Source organism: Lolium rigidum, chromosome 4 (genome assembly GCF_022539505.1).
Source record: "Lolium rigidum isolate FL_2022 chromosome 4, APGP_CSIRO_Lrig_0.1, whole genome shotgun sequence".
In the NCBI taxonomy this organism is placed as follows: domain Eukaryota; kingdom Viridiplantae; phylum Streptophyta; class Magnoliopsida; order Poales; family Poaceae; genus Lolium; species Lolium rigidum.
In genome coordinates this window covers 278,471,396-278,490,046 of record NC_061511.1, presented here as the reverse complement: position 1 = coordinate 278,490,046, position 18,651 = coordinate 278,471,396, and the positions used below count along the sequence as shown (strand labels likewise).

The following is an 18,651-nucleotide window of genomic DNA, read 5'->3' as shown; positions in this document are numbered from 1 at the left end:
ATGATTAAATGGTTTGAGTATGCATATTGTTAGAGAAGAACATTGGGCCGCCAACCAAAGCCATGTATCATGGTGGAAGTTTCGATTGGACATTAATCCTCAATCTCTTATGAGAATATTATTCGTTGTTGAATGCTTAAGCATTAAAGAGGAGTCCATTATCTATTTTCTATGTTGTCCCGGTATGGATGTCCTCAAGTTGAGATCTATCAAAACTGAGAAATCAAATGCGATCTATCTCCTTGGACCTTTGTACAGGGCGGCATAGAGGTACCCCTTTGTGACACTTGGTTGAAACATATGTAATGCAATGATAATCCATGGAAATCCGAGCTAATTAGGACAAGGTGCGAGCACTATTGGTATTCGATGCATGAGGCTTGCAACTTATAAGAGGTCTTATGCATAACACATATGAATTATTACTACCGTTGACAAAATTGTTTCTATGTTTTCAAAATAAAAAGCTCTAGCACATGAGTAATCCATGCTTCCCTCTGCGAAGGGCCTTTCTTTTACTTTATGTTGAGTCAGTTTACCTACTTCTTTCTATCTTAGAAGCAAACACTTGTGTCAACTGTGTACATTGATTCTTACATGTTTACTTATTGCACTTGTTATATTGCTTTATGTTGACAACTATCCATGAGATATACATGTTACAAGTTGAAAGCAATTGCTGAAACTTAATCATCCTTTGTGTTGCTTCAAAACCTTCTATTAAGAATCTATTGCTTGATGAGTTAACTCTTATGCAAGACTTATTGATACTTGTCTTGAAAGTACTATTCATGAAAAGTCTTTGCTATATGATTCAGTTGTTTAGTCATTATCTTTGCCATTGCTTCGAATCACTTCATTCACTTCATATGCTTTACAATAGTATTGATCAAGATTATGATAGTAGCATGTCACTTCAGAAATTATCCTTGTTATCGTTTACCTACTCGAGGGCGAGTAGGAACTAAGCTTGGGGATGCTTGATACGTCTCAAACGTATCTATAATTTCTTATGTTCCATGCTAGTTATATGACAATACTCACATGTTTTATATACACTTTATATCATTTTGATGCATTTTTTCGACACTAACCTATTAACAAGATGCCGAAGCGCCAGTTCCTGTTTTCTGCTGTTTTTGGTTTCAGAAATCCTTCACAGGAAATATTCTCGGAATTGGACGAAACAAAAGCCCACGGTCTTATTTTCCACGGAGCCTTCCAGAAGTCCGAAGAAGAAACGAAGAAGAGCCGAGGTGGCCCCACACCACCTGGCGGCGCGGCCAAGGAGGGGGGCGCGCCGCCCTAGGGTGTGGGCCCCTCGAGCCTCTCCCGGCTCTGCCTCTTCGCCTATATATTCTCTCCGTCGCGAAAACCCTATGACCGAGAGCCACGATACGAGAAAACATACTGTGACGCCGCTGCCGCCAATCCCATCTCGGGGATTCAGGAGATCGCCTCCGGCACCCTGCCGGAGAGGGGAATCATCACCGGAGGGCTCTACATCACCATGCCCGCCTCCGGACTGATGCGTGAGTAGTTCATCCTTGGACTATGGGTCCATAGCAGTAGCTAGATGGTTGTCTTCTCCTCTTGTGCTATCATGTTTAGATCTTGTGAGCTGCCTATCACGATCAAGATCATCTATTTGTAATGCTACATGTTACGTTTGTTGCGATCCGATGAATATTGAATACTATGTCAAGTTGATTATCAATCTATCATATATGTGTTGTTTATGTTCTTGCATGCTCTCCGTTGCTAGTAGAGGCTCTGGCCAAGTTGATACTTGTGACTCCAAGAGGGAGTATTTATGCTCGATAGTGGGTTCATGCCTCCATTGAATCTGGGACAGTGATAGAAAGTTCTAAGGTTGTGGATGTGCTGTTGCCACTAGGGATAAAATATCGATGCTTTGTCTAAGGATATTTGTGTTGATTACATTACGCGTAGTACTTAATGCAATTGTCTGTTGTTTGCAACTTAATACTGGAAGGGGTGCGGATGCTAACACGAAGGTGGACTTTTTAGGCATAGATGCATGCTGGATAGCGGTCTATGTTATTTGTCGTAATGCCCTAATTAAATCTCATAGTAGTCATCATGATATATGTATGTGCATCTCAATTTGTCAATTGCCCAACTGTAATTTGTTCACCCAACATGCTATTTATCTTATTGGAGAGACACCACTAGTGAACTGTGGACCCCGGTCCATTCTTTTACATCTGAAATACAATCTACTACAATCTCTGTTCTTTGTTGTTCTTTGCAAACAAACATCATTCTCCACACCATACGTTTAATCATTTGTTTTTCAGCAAGCCGGTGAGATTGACAACCTCACTGTTAAGTTGGGGCAAAGTATTGTGATTGTGTTGTGCAGGTTCCACGTTGGCGTCGGAATCCCTGGTGTTGCGCCACACTACACTCCTTCACCAACAAGCTTCACGTGGCCTTCATCTCCTACTGGTTCGATAACTTTGGTTTCTTACTGAGGGAAACTTGCTGCTGTACGCATCACACCTTCCTCTTGGGGTTCCCAACGGACGTGTGCTTCATGCGCCATCAATATTACAAATCAAAAACTAAATGATCATAGAGGCTTTAGTTGACTGGTTATATTCATAACATGGTATAAGCATGTGCCAAGTCAATCACAAAGGAGAATACCACAATACTATGCGCTTTTATGATAGAAACAACACATGATTCTTTCAATGACACATTATGCATTCTCAGCCAGTTGAAACAACTCATGCTAAAACAATAAATACTAAGCATATGACAAGAATAACATCCAACATGACATGCCAAAGTCTATGCCACAGTCTAGACAAGCTTCCATTTGCATCACTATAGTCATGAAATATTTTACTCGTATCCAACACCAATCAACTTATTTGAAATAGCTCTCAGAGATGAAATACATTATGTACTAGAGAGTTAATCATACACAAATAAAGAATACTAACATGCTCTAAACAAAATTCAAGTGAAAGAAAAAGAGCTAAACGCAGTACCAGAAAACTAGAACACTCACAGAACAATAACAGCGAAAACTAGAGCATTCATGCAATTAAAAAGGAGCGGGTCTTTCTCCAAAACATATGTGCCGGGATCCAACATATGCTTCATAAAACAAAACAAAACAAAAAATAAAGACGCTCCAAGAATAACACATAGCGTATGAAGCAATAAAAATATAGCGTATAGAGAGATGACATGTTGCTTTGTTGATGAAGAGGGGATGCCTTAGACATCCCCAAGCTTTGACGCTTGTACCTCTTGAATATGTTTTTGGGGTGCAGGGGCATCCCCAAGCTTGAGATTTTGTCCATTCTTCATCTCATCACATCATTCTTCTTTCTCTACACTTGAAAACTTCTTTCATACAAAAATTTCGCACAATTCTTTATTATCAGCATTAGTACAATCAAAATAAACAAATCCACTTGTGTTCAGTACTAACATATATCAAACATCTATTAAAGCATAAGCTGTACTAACATATATCAAACATCTATTAAAGCATAAGCTACTGTAGCAACCTTTCAAATAGTTCTATGATCAAAAGAACTCAAAAATAAAGAGATTTAAACGGCGAATGCAAATAGTGCAGAAATCTGTCAAATTAGAACAACAGGTAAAGATTGAATTTTTTTAAAATCCTCTGTTGCTTATCTAGAAAAGTGGTCAACTAATGAAAGTTAGATAATAACCTGGGGCATATGCATAAAAAATAAAAGCTCAAAATTACGCTCTGGCTATGTTTACGAATTTTTATGGTAACAACATAGAATCTGTTTTCAGGACAACAGCTTCCCCAAACATTAGTTTCTTCCTATTAGAGGCTATTCTTGGCACAAAAACGAAATAAAAATGATAAGGAGAGGTCATTAAAAAAGTAATAACTTCCGAGACTCAATAAAAATAAAAATTACTGTAAATAAAACATGAGTTGTCTCCCATAAGCGCTTTTTTTTAATACCTTTCAGCTAGGCGCATTAGTTTGAGAAGATACTCACATAAGAAATATGAATTGGAGTAAAAAAGAGCATCAAGAAGCAAATTAAAAAAAAATTAAGACTAACCACTTCCTATGCATAGGAATCTTGTAAGAAAATAAATCAAAGAAGCACATAGTAACAAGCATAGGAAAGCAAAACAAGTGCAACTTTAAAATTTCCAGCATACACAGAGGTGTTTTAGTACCATGAAAACTTCTACAACCATATTTTCCTCTCTCATAGTAACTTTCAGTACCATCATGAATAAACTCAACAATATAACTATCACGTAAAACATTTTTATCATGAGCCACATGCATAAAATAATTACTACTCCCATCATAAGCATAGTCATTCTTATTAATTGTTGTGGCACTACAAGGATTTGGGTCTATTGCAACAAAAAAAAATCGTCGCAATATATGCCAAATTGTGGCAATATGTACCTATTGCCACAAAACAGCTTTCGTTGGCAACCGTTGCAACTGCACACATGGTAATAGGCTATCACAACGAAAAACCAATTGTGGCAATGAAGTAAACTATTGCAACAATAGGTTGGGTAGTTGCCACAAATTTTCCCATGGCAACACTCACTTGATGCCACATTTTGGTTTGTGGCGATAGCTTAATGCAACATGCAAACGAATCGTTGCGATTGATAGTTTGTGGCGATAAATATTTGTGGCAATAACCTTTGCCAACAACACATATTTCGTGGTAATATGTTGCCATATCCTTCAAATATTTCCACGAATTCTGTTTTTGTAGCGTTACCTAGTCTCTATTGCAACAAGATGACAAGGTCATGCAACAACCCGTAATCGTCGCAATAGCACCACCATAACGCAACGACATCGCATTTCGCTGCAATAAGTGCCCTCTATTGCAACAAAATAGCTAATTATCGCAACAAAACTAAATTGTGGCAATATGTGAAGGCTATTACCACAAACAAGATATTCGTGGTAATATTGCAATTTATTGCAACAAAAGATAGCTGTAGCAATAAATATTGTTGCAATAGATGGGAATTCATGTAGTGTCGGAGCAAAGTCAACAAAATAGCTATCATTATTATTCTCATCACCATAATCATCAGATATAGGAGATAAATTGTAATCATAATTAATTTTCTCCTCAAAAGCGGGGGAATTAAAAAGATCATTTTCATGAAACTAGCTTCCCAAGCTTGGACTTTTACATAGCATTAGCAATAATGGTGTTCAAATAGTTTGTACTAATAACATTGCCATTAGCATGCAAATAAAGTTCCATAGGTTTTTAAATTTTCTCTTCGAACACTTCATGCCCTAACTCAAGATAAATACTACAAAGCTCTCTAATTTTTTTTGTTGTTTTCCATTAAGCCTAACTAGTGAAAATAAAAAACAAGAAACATCCACATGGAAAGTAAGCATGGAATAAACTAAGCAACAGAAATAACAACTATAGTAGTAACTAATTTTTGTGTGTTTTAGATATAAATATAACTATAAAAGTAAACTATTTTTTTATGTTTTTGATATAAAAAAAATCAAACAAAACAAAATAAAGTAAACTAAGCAAACTATAATAAAGTAAAGAGACTGGAGATGAGAGACTCCCCTTGCAGAAATTCTCTTTCTCCCCGGCAACGGCGCCAGAAAACAAGGTTGATGGCGTGTACTCGACGTATACGGACCCGCTGTTGGGGAACCCAAAGAGGAAGGTGTGATGAGCACAGCAGCAAGTTTTCCCTCAGTACGAAATCAATGTTTAATCGACCAGTAGGAGAAAGGCGTGACTTCTGAAGGTGTTACTGGCTTACTAGTGGCAGGGCGCACTACCGGCGTCAGCAACAACGTGGAACCTGCACACAACACAAACAAAGTACTTTGCCCCAACTTACAGTGAGGTTCTCAATCTCACCGGTTTGCTGAACACAAAGGATTAGACGTATCGAATGGAATGAGATGTTTGCAGAAAATAAACAGAACACGATTGCAGTTGAATTTATCAGTAAAGGAATTAGAACAGGGGTCCACAATTCACTAGAGGCGTCTCTCCATAAAGAAAATAACATGTTGGGTAAACAAATTACAGCTGGGCAATTAACAGAATATCGATCGATACATGACAAGATGATTACTATGATAATTGGTATTGGACATTACAACATAATACATAGACCATAATCCAACTGCGTCTATGACTAATAATCCACCTTCAGGTTAGCGTCCGCACCCCTTACAGTATAAAGTTGCAAGCAATATGTGTAAAGTAAACAATAGAATGACCCTTGGATAAAATATTATTGGGTTACCCCTAGTAGCAACAACACATCTACAACCTTAGAAGTTATAAAGTCACTCTTCCAGGAAACTAGAGGCATGAACCTACTCTCGAGCATAAATACCCCCTCTTGGAGTCACAAGTATCCACTTGGCCAGAGTTTCTACTAGCAACGGAGAGCATGTAAGATCACAAATAACATATGACATGAATATATAATCAATCTTAACATAGTACACAATATTCATCGAATCCCAGCAAACCAAACATAGAGGATTACATAAAGATGATCTTGATCATCTAGGGCAGCTCACAAGATCGATACATGAAACACAAGGTGGAGAAGACAACCATCTAGCTACTGCTAGGGACCCATAGTCCAGGGATGAACAACTCACGCATCACTTCGGAGGCGGGCATGGCGATGTAGATGCCTCCCGCTATGATTTCCCCCTCCGGCAAGGTGTCGGGAAGAGCTTCAGAACCCCTCGAGATGGGTTCGGCGATGGCGGCCGCGACGGAATTTTTCGTGGATTTTGGCTCATGTATCCAGGGTTTTCCCGAGAAGATGTATAAATAGGCGGAGGATGAGGTCAGTGGGGTGCCTAGGGGGCCCACACCATGCCTTGGCGTGGGCCAGCCCTAGGCCGCGCCGAGGGGTGGTGTGGGCGCCCTGGTGCGCCTCTTCGTCCCCCTCCGAACTTCATCTTCGTTTTGGTAAAATATTGACTTCGGCTTTTAATTCGTCCAATTCCGAGAATATTTCCTGTACAACTTTTCTGAAATACAAAAATAGCAGAAAACAGGGAACTGACACTGTGGCATCTTGTTAATAGGTTAGTGCCGGAAATCATGTAAAAGTGCAACGAAGTATAAACAAAACACATATGAATTGGTGTAAAACAAGCATGGAGCATCAAAAATTATAGATACGTTTGAGACGTATCACTGCCCAAAGGGCACGGTTCATCTAGGTTCGACAATATTGTGGGATTCGATCGGAACGAGGTCTGCACTGCCCTGACGCGCTTCATCAAGTTTCGCACATGCGCATCTAGTGGTAATCCTCGTGGACTTCTACCTCACATAGTTCTTGGGACTACCGCGTAGGAAAAGTTCTTTGTTTTCTCTATGTGTCCCAACATCCTCTCATGTTTCCATAATATCTAAACTTTTGACAATGTTGTTTGGCTTATTGTGGGTGACTTTAACCTTATTAGATCACCGTCTGTCAGGAATAAGCCTACAGAAACATCAATGAAATGCTTCTCTCTAATGAGGTCATTAGTAACCTAGGGTTTCTAGAGATTCGAAAAGATAGGAAATTTACCTAGAGTAATATGCAATTTTCCCATCTTCTGCAGAGGTTTGATTGGTTTTTCACCTCTTAGTCTTGGACCCTTTACTACGGTGCCAAGGACCTCCTTTCCAAATACAAGGGGTCACCACAAAGGCTAGTTGCATGCATGAAACCTACACCAACATGTGGCAACCGGAGGGAGAGGTGGCAAGAGGGCCACACAGCTGTCCAACATGCGAGCCTCATTGTCGTCTTTGATGCGACGTCCTTGAGTCATCTTGTCGTCCTGCTTCTGCGCGTAGGGTGGCAAGGCACACTGTACCTGACATGCATTAAATGCGTCTGCGACCTTCCCAGGGAGATGTCACCACGTGCCGTCCATGCGCTCCCGAGGGAGGATGCGTCTCTGAACACGGGAACACTCCATATGCAGATATCGAGGCGCAGCGCCAGGGCAAGAGTTCTTCACGGGTAGCGCCTCTTCACGCGGGTTCGCTGTTAACAGGGACACGTAGAGCTGCCACGAGTAGGCGCTCCACCAAGGGTTCCCGGGCTGCCCGCTAGGAAAGAGTTGCGGCTTTTGGCAAGATCCCCTGAGGCGAGCTCTCGAAAATGTCTTGTGGCACAAGCTAAAGACATCTTCGATAAGATCTGCCGCAGGAGCTTCCCCTGCCCATCCTTGGCAGAGCCACCACTGAGGTGTCCTTCTTTTGAAGATGTAGATCTTGTACACCTCGACGCTTTTCTTGTGCGTTGGGTGAGGAAGGAGTCCGGCGTGCCCCAGGCAGGAGCGGAGCTGGATTGAAATTTCCCTGATGCATCTATCAAACATATCAAATTTTTTGTAGGTTTCTAGCATTGAGAACTGAAATTTAGGTCTCCCTGATGCAGTTTTCTTTCCGTAACCTAATGTCTTGGTCTTAATAAGCTCATAAGCTCTACTAAAAATATCTGCTGACCCATGCAACACAGCTCCGCCCCTGGCCCCAGGGGTATTTATACTGGGAGCACCGATTCCATCATCATCGTTTTCTCCCAGCAGAGCATCGTGCGTTCCAAAGTAATAAAAAGTAGCATCGTCTCTATTTCAGAAACAAGTAATAAAAAGTAGCATCGTCTCCATTTCAGAAACAATATGACACAGATCGAGGGTATTATATATTATCTCTTATAAAGGAAAAGAATGATTGGCTGTACATGTGGTGCGGTCTTGCCAATTTCATTAAGTGTTATGCTACTGCGACAAGCCTATATAGCAAGTGTTATGCAGTTATGCTACTGCTACACGAAACGTGTCTTTGGCTCTTGGACACGAGTGCTCATGCTGTTCTAAAAAGAAAAGGAAAATCATACATATTTATTTTAAAAAAATCTAAAAATAAATCTGGACATAGTAAATGATGTAACCTACAAGCGTGTAAAATTTTAATACTGTATGAAATTCTTTATATTGAAGGCTACACACAAAAGAAAAACAAATCTGCTGAAATTTGGAGATTTGAAAGATGCATAACCAGATCCACACGTTTGTCATTTTTGTGTAGCCCAGAATATTTTGTATTTAAAATTAAAATTTTGCACATTTATTGGACAATTCATTGGCTACATCATGCTATATTTTTTATTTTTTAAAAAACAAGAAAGTGTGATTTTTTATTTTTTTAAAAACAGCAGGAGCACTGGGGAGCCAAAAATTGTTGTCCACTGCTACAAGCCTATATAGCATCAGCAAGTCTCCCCCTCTCAATGGTTGGTCATTAACAATACGGCAACTCACATCAGTTCTCGGCTACTTTTGATAGCATTTTTTTGTTTAACATACTTGCACCGTGCGATTTCGATTTCACAATATTTATGATCCTATTTTATCACTATCCGTAGCTTCATACTCCGCCGCATATTTGGTGGTGATGTGGTATATATTATTCGGGCGTGACTATTTCTCAGTCGACTGAGAAGTAACTTCGTTCTGAGTCAGATGATGTTATCAAAGTTCAGTTGCAACTCATGAGTTATGACTAGCACAAATCATGATGCAAATTAAATGGTGTAAGACTTTACTGAGCACGAAGTTATTAGTTCTCAGCGAGTCGAGAACTAGCAAATCTCATATTATTCCGTGCATTTTGGTATCTCACCCAAACCAAGTGATCAATTGTTTTTGTGTTTTTTTAGATAAAGGGAATATATTAATATCAAAAGATACCAATTACACCCAGACTCTGCAACAACACCCCACCCTAATGGTAGTACGGATGCACACAGCCAAAAAAGAGTAAAGAAAAATAAGAAATAAAAGTCCCGCTACAGCATTCTAGACCTAGCAACAGCAATACAACCACCACCGTGACAACACCTGAAGTACAGACTCTCCAAAAACGACTCATCCAAGAAGGGAACAGTGCACCAGCATCGTCGTTGCCCGACCAAAGGTCTTAGGTTTTCACCCTGAAGATAGTCTCCACTCTCAAAACAATGCCTCCAATAAGAACATTGTTAGGCACAATCATTTAAGGCCAGACCTTGGGTTTTCACCCTAAGAGGTAAGACTCTAAACTTCTCCTGTGCTGTCGCCCCCACATGCATACCACTGCTGCAGAGCCCGGAACGCCAAGCAGATCCCTCAGCATCACGGAGACTCGAACCTCCTTTTGCCAGTCCACCAATCCGGCCTTCATGATATTCCTTCTTCTGACTTCACCATGGACCAAAAAGTCACCTGATGTCAACACAAAATAGAGCTTTCCGCCGCTCCCTCCGGAACCAAACGGTCGGAATAAAAATATGGGTGCGCGCGACCGAATACCACCCGATCCAGCAAACTGCAGGCAAAAGATGCACTGTTCTATTCACCAGTGGAGCTTTCCGGAACTCATCTCTCCAGCCAGATCAAAGCAAACTGACCTCCGGAAGATCTTCATCCTCGCATGCGAGAAATCCGAGGACCGCCACAAAAAAGCAAAGCAAGATCAGCAGCCCCCCTGCCGCCAATCCCTCCTGCCGGATCACCAAGGAAGAGGACAGCGACGCGGATCATGCGTACCGCCGACGAACCGTTACTGGGGGCGGAGGCCGCCACCGCTCCACCGAATCCTCCATGGCTACCGACGTAGAGCCTCAGGCCCCGGCCAAGTAGCCGTGCCGCCCGGCTTCCTCCACCAGCGCTACATCACCTCCCATGGAACGCCACCACGTAAACCCTCTTCTCCCCCTCGTCGATTCGACGGAGGGGGTGCCGCCACCACCGCCATAGCCAGGCCGGGGCCATGGCTGGGGCCGAGGCACGGGGGCCAGGGCCGAGGCCAGCGCCGGGGTCGGGGCCGCGGCCAGGAGCGGCAGCGACTGAGGGCGACGGGCGGCGGGTGGCTGTGGGGCGCGGGGGGAGGAGGAGCCTCCGCCGCCGCCCGGGAGGGGGGCGGGAGAGGGAGGCGGCGGGTTATGTGTCTTCTTGGTTAAAACTTAGAATTAGAATTTATATTGTGTCTAGCAAAAGAAGACAGAGCGAGTAGTCCGCTAAATGCAGGCTACTCTTGATTCTTGAAAATGATCAGAATCACCATGAAACGATCACACACAACACAGACATACATATATCCATGTAACGACGACCTTAATTACATGGCAGCAGCAGCATCTTGCACAGACACACGACGATACACAATACTGCGAGGTCTAGACTTTGCAGGCGCAAAATCACTCGCAGGAAGATTCACACACAAACGAATGCATATCCGAGGAACACTTAACTACCGATTCTACTTTATTATATGCGCGCACAACGTGACGACACGGCCGGCGAACGAACTATTAGTAGCCGATCAACAGGAGTAGAAGCGGAGGTCGCCGCCGGCCGGTCGGCAGAGCGCTAGCCGATCAGCAGTTCTTGATGCAAAAGCACTTGCGCTGGAAGCGCCGAGTCTTGCAGTCGCCATCGGGGAAGTTCTCCGTCCTGCAGACGCTGGCGCAGTTCGTGCTGCTCAGGCAGGCGCCCTTGAAGTTGTGGCTCTGCGAGATGCAGGTCCTCGCCTCCGCCACCGTCGTCGTCCCCAGCTCTGTAAATCCAAGAAAAGTCACAGTTCATATCAAATGGCTTGTGGGTGACAGAGCCAAGAACCAAAGAAACAAAATCACAACAACAGAGCACCAAGAACCAACGAACCTGTGGCGAGGAGGAGGAGAAGGAGGAGGGCGGCGGACGCGGCCACACGGCGAGAAGAAAGTGCCATCTCTGCTTGGGCCGATGGAGACTGGGAGTGGGGAGTGGAAGATCACTAAGCGATCGAGCTCACTGCTTTCGCTTGCTAATTTCTGCTACGTTGATGGTCTTGCAGGATGGAAGCTGGCGGGGGATTTTATAGGCGGATCTGAGGTGGTTGGCTAGTGGTGTTTAACTGTATCAATTGCTACCATGCCTCCGTGAACCAGGTCCAGGCCGACCGGGCGATCAAGTTTCTCTACGGTAGTGGGCGGCCACAATAATTCGTTTGCCCAAATAGCGTCTGGCCATTTCGCGGGGGCAAATTTCACCCAGCACCCAAATGGTGTCTGGTCAATTCAGATGCTAGTCTGGAATCGAATTATTGCTACGCGCTTGCTTTGGATTCTGCCTACTTTGTGAAATCGGCGTGATCGATCGCACTGCCCGTCCTCGCGCTGTGTGTAATTGTGTGATTGAATGGATGTGCCCACTTCCTTGCTGTTCGTAGATGGTGCAAGTCCCCGTTGTCTGCAACTGATGCCGTGACACACTCGCACGTCCTGATCAGAAATTTGAGTGGTGGAGCATTCACGATTCCAAGGTGCACATTCTTAGGAGAAAAATCACATTTCTTTTTTATGCTCCATGTTTCTACACAGTAAACTCTGGAGTGGTTAGAGCATCTCTGACCGAACCCCTAAAAAGACATAGAAGAGGTTTTTTTCACCTCTAACACTAAAACTGCCTCGAGCCGGAACATAAGAGACTGGTGACAAAAAATTTCCCCACCTCTCCTATATTTGAGTGGCCGCCGACCGGTGATAAACCTTTCTCCATCGCCCCGCCGCCCACCGCATCAGCTCCACCCACCGCCAAATCTGCCACCGCCACCGCATCCGCGTTGGAGATGGCCGGATCTTCCCGCCACCACCCCCCACCGACCATCCGCAACGCCAGCCGCAGTCGGGGCGGTCCGCGTCGCCGATCTGCCACCCATGCAGACCTCCCGTCGAGATCACCGACCGGAACACCGGCTCATCTGGCTCGACACCTTTGAGTCGGCGGCGCAGGCGGCCCGAGGCACGACGTTGAGAACGTTCACCTCCACAGCAGCGACTGCTGGGAGCTCAACTTCCCACTCGGCTGCAAAGAGTCAAGCTCACGAGGGAGGACTGTGAGGCGTGGGAGCACCTGGAGGCCGAGCACACCGGTGAGGAGTACAGGACCAATCTCCGGCAGCTCAACCCCGAATGCGTAGTGGAGGAGGCGGCTCTGACGACTTCGACGACTAGACAGCCGATATATAAGAGGCGCCGCGAAGGATGGACGACGACGGCGCCAACCTCGACACAAATGGCGACGACGCCGGGAATTTAGAGGATAGTTTAGCTTAGTTTAAGTTTAAGTTTTAGTTTGAAGTACGTTTAGGTTAATTTTCGTTTATGTTTTAGTTAAATCCTATAAACTATGTCGAAAACGTATGAAATCCTGTGAAATTTGTCCAAATCATGTGCTAGTTTTTGGGATCAGTTCTGCCGGTCACCGTTTAGAGGACTAAATTTATTCTCATCTATTTTAATCTGCCGTTGTGTCCTCTAATTTTTCGTCCTTCGGTTAGAGATGCTCTTAGAGGCATCTCCTGGAAGACATTGGAGCAGCGAGCTCGCCACACCCTTGCTGCATTCCACTTCTGATACGCTACTACTAACCTGCGCAACTCGGTTGAGAAACTGGCAAAGCTACTCTACTGACACTGAGATGCAGTTATCATACTCTTACCATTTTGTTGGAAAATTCAGAGTCTGAATTAAAGAGGGGGATGTGGTTAACTAACTTGTTCTCTGGTCTGCCAAGTGCATCTCTATTTGTTCGTCTCCGGTGGAAACTACCAGAGTGCAAGGTACACAATGACATGATTGTATTTCCTCCTAAAAGGCTCTTAGATCTCCACGGGTACGAAATTATTTTGTATCAGTCTCCCTCGAAACACACAAAATCATGAAAACAATAGATAAACGAGGAAGATCCAATCCTCTTTTCCTGTGGCTTTCATCTAAACTACAATCTACTTGAATTGGTCCATCTTTCCAGACATATGCTTCTTTGAAACCTGATATCATATACATGTAGTTATTATTGAAACAGATTGGAGTCAGCAAACCATGAAGCTAACATATACAGCATAAGGTTCCAAATATATTGAGGCCTATCTAGTGCATGTCTTCTGTTTGTACTGCTACTACTGTTTTGGTGTGACTTATAGTTTATGCATCAATTGATGCAGAGGCAGGGGTACCCCATTTTGAAAAAAATGTGCAAAACACATAATGCGAAAGTGCAATTGTTGCATTCAAATCTGGAATGGTATTTTGAGCTTGATGTCCTCTTTGAAGCTCATCATCACCAAGCAAAAGGTGATGAGAACTTCCTGGCCCTCCCTATATCTTGTCCTTCTAGTTGTGCCTCTGCATGTACATGCAACATCTGGAGCTGATGTATGGGCGACGCGTTTGGTGGGTTGCATGCCTTCTAGCCAGGCTCTGAAGAGACAAAAACAACCTGATTAAAAGCTTGTGCTTCCTCCACGTTGTAGCTAACACAGTTCTTAAAGCAGCTCTGGGCCAGACCCGAGAAGAACTGCCGAATCGACTGTTTCCGGGTCCACCCTCGCCTCACCGAAAGCGACAACGCCACGTCCCAGTAGAGCCGCCGTTGGAGAAGGCGCGAGCTCGAGAAGAAAACTCTAATTCACAAAAGCCAGATGGGAATATCCAGTTGATTGCAGCTTATGCAACTCTGAATGTTAGCACCAAACCTGTTAAGTTATATTGTCATCTTTTGTAATACATCTAATCCTGAAATTCGCAACTATGTGGCTAGTTTCTGGTGTGCATTTGCTGACAATTTGCGATCAATTGTCGTTAGTATTGAATGGATCGTAGCGAACAAGAGGGGGAGGGGTGAATGGACGCTACGCAAAGTTTTAGCCTTTTTCAATTTTTAGTGCAACGGAAATAAAGGTGATAGCTTTGATGCTCAAGGTGATCCTAGTATGATCCTACACAAGTGCAACAAGTAAAGGAACCAAGCATGATAGTAAGAGTAAGGAGCGGGACAACCGGAGGGCGCGAAGACGAGGCGAGGTTTGTTTCCGCAGTTCCTCCCATAAAAGGGAGTACGTCTGCGTTGAGGAGGTGCTAGCCTCACACAAGAGGCTAGGCGGCCACACCACGAAGGAAGGCCTCACCTTCTTCCTCGAGAGAGCTCCACAAAGGGGCTCCCCTTCTCCACTAAGGCACCGGTCGAGGCGGTGGTTCCTTCACAAGGTTGGGGCGAGCTCCACAACACTAGGAGGCTCCCAACAACCTATGGGGCTAGCACAACACCAAGCTAGCCTCCATAGGTGCACTTCTTCCAAGATCCCATCATAGGAACCCTAACAACAAGATCCACTAAGGACTAGCACGAATTGGTGAAAGCTCTCTTGGTAGATCGATAGATCGGGGCCTCCTCCACCACTCCTCAAAGTATGGGCAAGATTGATTGGGTAGGTGGGGAGATCCACTAAGTTTGAGCTCAGGAACAATGGAGGAGAGAGAAAGAGAAGAGATAAAAACGAGCTGGAGAAGAAGGGGCCTTTTTATAGTGCCCCTCAAATCCAACCGTTATGTTCAGTTTCTGCCTAAGCTGTACTACTGCTTTGGTAAGCGGTACTACCGCTCTGGATTCGAAATCCCCCACAGAACTTATCCACGTGGACACACATCGGTACTACAGCTTGCGGTACCGCTTGAGGTACCGCAATGGCCTCTAGGAGTACTGGATCCCAAGCGGTACCTAAGCGGTACCACAACGGTAGTGCCGTAACTTATGTTACGGTACCTAAGCGGTACTGAGGCGGTACTACCGCTCTCAAGCGGTACTACCGCACAAGGAACCGTGGAGGTACCGTAACTTGTTCTGTGGGACTTTTCAGTGTAAAACCTCCAGAGCGGTACTTCACAGCGGTACCAGTAGGGTAGCGGTACTACCGCTACTGGTACCGGTAGTACCGCTTTGGCAGAAACTGATTTTTCCTCTTTTCCTCTCCAACCATGTTACCTCGCGATACACACGCAAAACCAGAAAACCTATAAGCTACGCTTCAGTCCTACGATCATGACGTGTTCAGCGAGGGCACCGTGCACTTGCAAATCTATGACATACAATCTTTGTGCACGGTTAAATTCATTCAAGTGTTGTCATCAAACACACAAAACACGGGATATATATCTTGTTCTTTCAATCTCCCCCTTTTTGGTGTTTGATGACAACACAAGAATTTGCAACATAGCATGAGATATTATGATAAAGTTCTCGATTTGCAAAAAGTAGACGGAGCTCCCCCTAGATGTGTGCATATTTGGAATATGCATTTGTATACAAATGCACACATCCTAGAGGAACAACTCCCCCTAGATTCTACAAACCATGTACATATGCAACAAGGATATTTGACAAGTTTATAAAGCATATGCACATAATGGAGGCACCACATGATCATGCAAAGAGCTTTGGGTGGATTTGTCATACCTTTGCCTTGAGAAAATCCAAACTCACAATAAGTGCCTCCATAGAATTGGTGTAGCCAATATGAGATAAATAATGAAAACCAATATAGGCTACCACGAATAAGTCTTCATACAAACCGGGGGGATCGGGAGATCCACAAATAGAGTAGCAAGCATACGAATAAGTTCCGAATAACTAGGGATAAATTATGATGACAAGGCCGAAAAACCAAAATGAAGCACCAAGCCCTTGGCATCCCCATGCAAATTCCCGTCCTAATAGACCAACTTCTCCCCCTTTGGCATCGTAACACCAAAAAGGGAGAAGAAGCATACTAACGTCCCAAGGGGATCACTCGTCATCATCATCGTCCTCGCCTTCCTCGTCGTCCTCCTCATCATCATCCTCCATATCCTCATCCTCGTCCTCTTCATCTTCGTCTTCATCTTCAACTTGGCCCTTGCCATGAGGTGGTGGACAGGGACGAACAACACGCTCGGGGATGGAGTCCTCGGAACTTGACCAAGTGTACTTGGACTTCCATTCTCCGGGAGGAGTGATGTTGTCCTCGGAGCCCTCGGAGACGGGAAGGCCCATGTGCTTCATCATCGCCTTTTGGCGTTGGCGGATCTTCTTGTTGTCATGGTGGGCTTGGTACATCCTGTCTTGGAGGTCCTTCTTGAAGCAAAAGGACTTCTTGAGGCGAGCGGTGGGCTTGGCGAAGAGGCCTTTGGTCTTGATGGAGTTGGGCACGAAGTCAGAGTCATCACTATCGGCTTCCTCCTCCTCGGTGTCCTTGGGTGCATTCTTACCATACCTCGGAGGATCATGCTTCTTGACGAGAGGGCTGTTCTCCTTGTCAATAGTGAGGGGGCAACATTGCTCCATGAGATCCCAACGGCCATCTTGATCCCATTTGAGGCAAATGAGCCTCATGATGTAGGGCGCATATTGAGGAAGCTTGCGGAGGAAGGCACAGTCACGCATCTCATGCAAAATGTAGTCCATGACATCCAACTGCTTGCAGCTACCCCTCATCTCATCGGTGCGCACAAGGAGGTTCACAAGAAACCCATGCACCTCATCATGGTTGGTGTGCTTGGGGTTGATGGTGCAGCGGTAGATGCGGTTCATGATGTCGTAGACGGATAGAAGATGGTAGGCACTTCCACACAACATCCTTCCGGGGATGTAGAGGTTGGCCATCTTCTCCTTGGCCATTGGCTTGGGTTGAAGGTGAATCCGGGAGAAGTTGGTTTCATTGTCGGGGAGATCATAGCCAATGCCCCTAGCAAATTCCTGCCACGTGGCCTCCATCACGAACTCCTTGGTCATCCACTTCAATGTGCGGAAGCCACCTTCATCCTCAAGAAACACCACGGTGGCATAGAACTGGCATATCACTTCCTTGGAGAAGTTGTGGGAGAAGGTCATCAAAGGAATAAGCCCTTGCTCTTTGCATATCTCGAGTGCTTCCCCAAAGTATTCAGGCTTGGATTGGAGCTTTTCTATGTTGATGGAGTATTGAGAGCAACAGTTGAACTCCTTTGACCCATAGACATCGTTGTAGATCCTTTCTTGATCGGCGTGGTAGAAGAAGTTGTTGGGACATTGACGAGCGTTCCTTGGCAACAAGTACGGATTGGCTCCTCGTACTCGCAAGAATTGGTCTTTCTTGAGAGAAGCTAAAGACTTTTGAGGACCCGAGGAAGTCTTTTTGCTAGCTGCCGCTGCTGCATCCCTTTGGCGCTTGGTGGTCCTTGTTGGTACAATCTCTTCTTGCTCTTCTTCCTCTCGGTGACGACGAGAAGGATGCTTGACCTTGGCGCCACCACGGGGCTTGGATGGACCTGTGAACAACATAGTTTTGGGAGGGAATAGGGGATAAGTGCACAAGCCTTGAAGTTAAAGATCAAAGAGGACACTAGCAAGCAACAGAGATGAAACCAGTCATAGCGGTAGTACCGCAACAAAGTCCGGTAGTACCGCTTGGACCGGTAGTACCGCTCGTGAACAAGCGGTACTACCGCTCAAGCTCAGCACATCTAGATCTAGGTTGCGGTTCATAGCAATGAAGTTCATAGTCTCATACAATGTTGCTAGCTAGTATCCCCGTACATGAAGAGCTTCCAAGAAAGTTTCTCCACCATAAAACCCAATCAAACCCTAAACTATGCATCTAGGGAGTTCAACACACCCTAGAGAGAGAGATTAGAGCCCATACCGGAGGACATGGTGGAGAAGAGGGTGGGGAAGTTTCTCCACGGAGGAGATTTGACCGGGGATGGCCGGAGGAGGAGATCGGGGCCGGTCTCCTC

The 18,651-nt window shown here is 44.7% G+C and overlaps 1 protein-coding gene across 1 annotated transcript; it reads right to left on the bottom strand.

Annotated features, from left to right (window-relative positions):
• Positions 1 to 11,205: 11,205 nt before the first annotated feature.
• On the bottom strand, positions 11,206 to 12,145 carry LOC124705350 (defensin-like protein CAL1). Its single transcript, XM_047237086.1, has 2 exons — positions 11,744 to 12,145; positions 11,206 to 11,636 (listed from the first exon to the last, which is right to left on the bottom strand). The coding sequence occupies exons 1-2, from the start codon at positions 11,808 to 11,810 to the stop codon at positions 11,458 to 11,460; spliced, it is 246 nt and encodes an 81-aa protein (XP_047093042.1). The 5' UTR covers positions 11,811 to 12,145; the 3' UTR covers positions 11,206 to 11,457.
• Positions 12,146 to 18,651: the final 6,506 nt, after the last annotated feature.

Coding starts and splice junctions, on each gene's coding strand:
- LOC124705350 (XM_047237086.1), bottom strand. CDS start 11,810: ATGGCACTTTCTTCTCGCCGTGTGGCCGCGTCCGCCGCCCTCCTCCTT. Junction 11,637..11,743: donor TCTCCTCCTCCTCGCCACAG/GTTCGTTGGTTC, acceptor TTGGATTTACAG/AGCTGGGGACGACGACGGTG.